The sequence below is a fragment of the Triticum dicoccoides genome, chromosome 4A (assembly GCF_002162155.2).
Source record: "Triticum dicoccoides isolate Atlit2015 ecotype Zavitan chromosome 4A, WEW_v2.0, whole genome shotgun sequence".
Classification (NCBI taxonomy): Eukaryota; Viridiplantae; Streptophyta; class Magnoliopsida; order Poales; family Poaceae; genus Triticum; species Triticum dicoccoides.
In genome coordinates this window covers 655,299,111-655,304,322 of record NC_041386.1, presented here as the reverse complement: position 1 = coordinate 655,304,322, position 5,212 = coordinate 655,299,111, and the positions used below count along the sequence as shown (strand labels likewise).

The 5,212-nt window shown below is 43.9% G+C and overlaps 1 protein-coding gene across 1 annotated transcript in view; it reads left to right on the top strand.

The window, feature by feature from the left end:
* The window catches only part of LOC119283983, a 29,057-nt gene extending 24,084 nt beyond the window's left edge, over positions 1-4,973 (top strand). The window contains exon 2 of the mRNA XM_037563308.1: positions 4,880-4,973. Coding sequence (XP_037419205.1) covers positions 4,880-4,973 — 94 coding nt within the window. The remainder of the gene's footprint in view (positions 1-4,879) is intronic.
* Positions 4,974-5,212: the final 239 nt, after the last annotated feature.

Here is a 5,212-nt window from a genome sequence, read left to right as displayed (position 1 = left end):
ATCTTTTTTTTCCTGTTTTTACTGTATTTATTTACTATTGTATAATGTAGTTTTTTACAGTTTTTAGTAAGTGTTTAAAATAATTAGTAAGTAAATTAATAAAACTAGTTCAACTAGTTTATTTTGAGTAAGAACTAGTTGAATTAATATAACTAATGTATTTTTTGTAAGAAAATTAATATAACTAGTTGAACTAGTTTATTTTTAGAAAGAACTAGTTTGTTTTTATTTATAGTAAGTTAATTTTTAGTAAGAACTAGTTGAATTAATAGAACTAGTTGAACATGTCACATTTGTTGTTATTTTTTTTGGTTTAAGCAATTATTCCCGCATGGACGTCGACGATGCCTATCCCGCATCCTCGCCGTCGATACCCGTCGTTCGCTAGGGTTTTAGTTGTATTAGTGATGTTATATGTATGATACTATTCGGGATGTATTAGTGATAACTTATAGGGTTTTTGTTTTTGCAGAAATCTAGAAGCCCCTCCATCATCCTCGCCGTCGTCCCCGTCACCGACCCCCTCCGACCTCGAGGTGAGACCAGCCAAATCTCCATGTCAATATGATTCCTATAAGATATGATGTAGATAAAAACATGTATATCTTGTATTGCTCAAATAGGATATATGGTTGCCCGAGTGGCCGGTAATGTTTGCAGGTTACACCTCCAAGTGGCCTATGTTTTGCCGGAGTACTGATTAATTTCCGTTCCAGCAAATTTCAGGCGCTCGATATGTCCTTTTTTAGCAAAGATGATGCCGTAATTTTCCGTGAATTTTGGCATGACTTGTGCTAGAATATGTAGGAAATATCGAGTGACCTGGATTTTCTAGAAAGATAATTAAACGATATTTCGGGTTGACTTTAAGTTTGTCGAGGCCGAAGAATCCCGACTGTTGTCGTGGGGGTCGTTTCTTATTCTTCTCCTTGTGCTAGACCTTTGTTATGCACTAGGGGAAGGAGGAGTAACGACCATCACCGACGGTTGCAAATGTTAGAGAGGAATCAGTGAGGGAGAGTCTCCACCATATAGGAGAGGACGAAGAATCCCGACTGTTATCATGGGGGTAGATTCTCCTTTGTTCCCGCGTGTTAGACAATTTGGTGTAATGCACTCGGGAACGAAAGGAAGAGCTACCATCACCGATGGTCGAATATATACACCACATGAGCTGAGAGTTTTCAAGAAAAAACTCGACAGACCGATAGTCAACCCATGATGAATAATAATGATCTAATTTAGTTTTTGTAGTACATATATTTAATTATACAAGTTTAATCTTTGAATTATGAACATAGGAAATGTTGTCGGACGAAGAAGGTCCCGGGGAGTGCTCCTGGTGTGGCGACAACCGGGGTTTCTGCGACAGGCCTCACCTGGACGAAGGTCGGTGCTTCGGCATTAAGCTCGAGGAGGCCTTCGATTGTGATACGGTAAGCTACGATGCAAAGTGTTTTTTTCATAATTAAGCTCGACTTCTACTACTTCAACGTGTAATTTTTGTCTTTTACAATTCGACTAGCTTATCCCATGCCATGCAAGACGCTATATCTTGGAGAGGATGGGTTTTGAAGATCATGAGAGGAATGAAACAAAGAAAATTAATCTAAGGACCCATCATGGTATGGATTTTGAGGTAAATCTATACAATTCTGAGAGCGTATCCCATTTTGGTTGCCCGGGTTGGGAAGCACTTAGCAAGATGTATGATTTTCAAGAGGGTATGTGTTTCACCATGGATCTTGGTGATCCTGACATCAACCAAGACAATTTGGACATTTGGGTCCTTGTTGATACGCTTCCAATTCTACCGTTATGTGAGTTTTCTGAAACATAGTTATTAAGTAATTTATATTGTTTATTTCAAAATAGTTGACAACTTATTTCCATTGATAGCTTATTTTCATTCTTCAAAGAATGCGCGGAAGATGGTAGACAGAACCTACTACACCGATGGCTCTGAGTTAACTTATCAGGAGAAAAATCATCTGGTCGCATATTGTACTGAAATTGAGAATTACAATGCCTATTATCAAACTCCTCCACATTATGGTCAATATGTGCCACTAGTGCACGTGTTGAACCACGGTAACTTCCATGGAGATGCCCTGGTAAGATTCTTATTATTACGACATCCATGAATCTTTTGCATACTTCTAAAACTGAACTACATTGCTAACTACGAAGTTATTACTATGTTTTTAAACAGAAAATCCTGATGGATTGTGTGCCTCATTTGATGTATCAGAATGGTCGCCTTGATGTTTTGAACATACAGCTAGGTTGTCCTATGAATCTCGCCTATCCATACCAGATTTGTAAAACTGGTGAACACATGATAATTAAAGAATCGAAAAAATGTATGGACAGTCCTAAGGAGGTTCTTGGAAGCAACATTGTGCGATGCGTAAGAATTGGAGACAGGATAATCTCCATTCTCCATAATGGAGAGTCAGGGGCTATCTTGTTTTATGATATTTTATCTAAGAGAATATAGTAGGTCCTAAGATAATGTAGTAGGTCCTATGAGGTACAATATGTTTATGAGAGTTGATGATGAGGAGTAGTTGTGATTATGATTAGTGACCAACTTGTATGTTATGTCTCATTGATGAAAACAATGATCATGAGGAGGTGTTATATGACAATGATGTATTATGATGATAAGTTGTTAATGATATGATGATGATATTTATTATATCAATGGGTGAAAGAACCGCGTGTTAGTTTCAAGTGGATGGACTATTATATCAATGGGTGAAAGAACCGCGGGTTAGTTTCAAGTGGATGTCCATCCACTTGAAACTAGTCCACGGTTCTTTCTCCCAGTGATGTAATAACTCACTGTGATGTAAAAATAATCTCTAAATTGCCGCGGAATGAAAACTTGTATAAAGCTGTATGAATACAACATGAAACAAAAAAGAAGTAAAATACAGAATTATAGTAGTAGCACGTGCTCGGAGAAGCGCTACTACTAATTACCAGTAGCGCTGATTGTAGAAAGCGCCACTACTAAGTCGACATAACAATAGCGTGGTCCAACCCACGCTACTGCTAACATTTAGCTGTAGCGCCTTATGTTGGGGAACGTAGTAATAATTCAAAATTTTCCTACATGTCACCAAGATCAGTCTAGGAGATGCTAGCAACGAGAGAGAGGTAGTGCATCTTCATACTTCTTGAAGATCGCAAAACAGAAGCGTTACAAGAACGCGGTTGATGGAGTCATACTCGAGGCGATTCAAATCGCGGAAGATCCGATCTAGCACCGAACAGACGGTGCCTCCGTGTTAAACACACGTACAACCCTAGGACGTCTCCTCCTTCTTGATCCAGCAAGGGGAGAGGAGAAGTTGAGGGAGAGCTCCGGCAGCACGACGGCGTGGTGGTGGAGCTTGTGGATTTTTTGCAGGGCATCCCCCAAGCTCTACGGAGGAGTAGGAAGTTTTGGAGGAGGGAGGGGCTGTGCCAGGGGAAGTGTGTTGCAGCCCTCCCTCCCTCCCTCTATTTATAGGGTGAAGGTGAGAGGGGGCCGGCCCCTCTAGATCCCATCTAGAGGGGGGGGGGGGACGGCCAGGAGGGGGAGACTTGCCCCCCAAGCAAGGTGGAGGCACCCCCTCCCCTAGGGTTTCCAAACCCTAGGCGCCTTGGGCCCTTGGGGGCGCACCAGCCCACTAGGGGGCAGGTTCCCTCCCATATTCAGCCCATTAAGTCCCCCGGGGCAGGTGGCCCCACCCGGTGGACATCCGGACACCTTTCGGTGGTCCCGATACAATACTGATAACCCCTGAAACTATTCCGGTGACTGAAACTGGACTTCCCATATATAAATCTTCACCTCCGGACCATTCCGGAACTCCTCGTGACATCCGGGATCTAATCCGGGACTCCGAACAACCTTCAGTCACCACATACTATTTCCCGTAACAACTCTAGCATCACCGAACCTTAAGTGTGTAGACCCTACGGGTTCGGGAATCATGCAGACATGACCAAGACAGCTCTCCGACCAATAACCAACAGCGGGATCTGGATAGCTGTGTTGGATCCCACATGTTCCACGATGATATCATCGGATGAACCACGATGTCGGGGATTCAATCAATCCCGTATTCAATTCCCTTTGTCCATCGGTATGTTACTTGCCCGAGATTCGATCGTCGGTATCCCAATACCTCGTTCAATCTTGTTACCGCACTATTAGGGAAAATCTTATAGGTAGACACTTACTAGTAGCGCAGGTTTATACCCCTCGCTACTGCTACTTACTAGTAGCGCGGGTTTTTACCCCTCGCTACTACTAGGTGTTTTCCACCGTGCCTCTTGGGACCAGCCGTACTAGTAGCGCGGGTTATAAACCCATGCTGCTACTAAGTTGATAGTAGTAGCGCAGGTTATAAACCCCATGCTACTACTAAGTGGTCTCCACCGTGCACCCCGGGACATGCCATAGTAGTAGCATGGGTATAAACCCAACGCTACTATTATCAACCCACCGACACATGTATAAACATAGCGCACGGAGGCTCAATCCCAGACCCACACACTCTCTCAATTTCACTTCTCCCTCCCACTTGTGATGCCCTTCCTCGCCCACCGTAACTGCCGGCCTCGCACCTCGATGTCTCCCTCAAATCGGGTGACCTTCTATTCCATCGTAGCCCCTCCTTCCTCCTCCTCCTCCTCCACTGCTAGAAGGAAAGGAAGATCCAACAGAGCGCCGCCCATGATGATGGCCAAATCTCTGATGAATGCAACCCATGGCGTCATCTAGGGTTTTGGCTCCAACTCCGGCGGCCACCGGTGAGTTGCTGCACCTACTCCTCTCTATTTCTCTCTCTTCCTCTTCTAATCCTTGTTTCTTTTTTTGTAGCAGCAGCAAAGGAGAGGTGCGGAGAAGAGTTGGATGGGGAAGCACCATCACCATGGACGACTTCCCCTCCAGGATCAGCATCGACCATGGATGAAGTGGACGATGACGCCTAGCTAGCAGAAGCAGCCATGGCTGGAATTTATTTTTGTAATTCCTAATTAGTTAGCAGTAGCGAGGGTCCACACCCACGCTACTACTAGTTAGTAGTAGCACAGGTGGTATCCACGCTACTACTAACGGACATAGTAGTAGCGCGGGTGGCACCTGTGCTACTACTACCAGTTAGCTGTAGCGCCATATCAGTAGCGTGGGCACCCATGCTACTGATATACC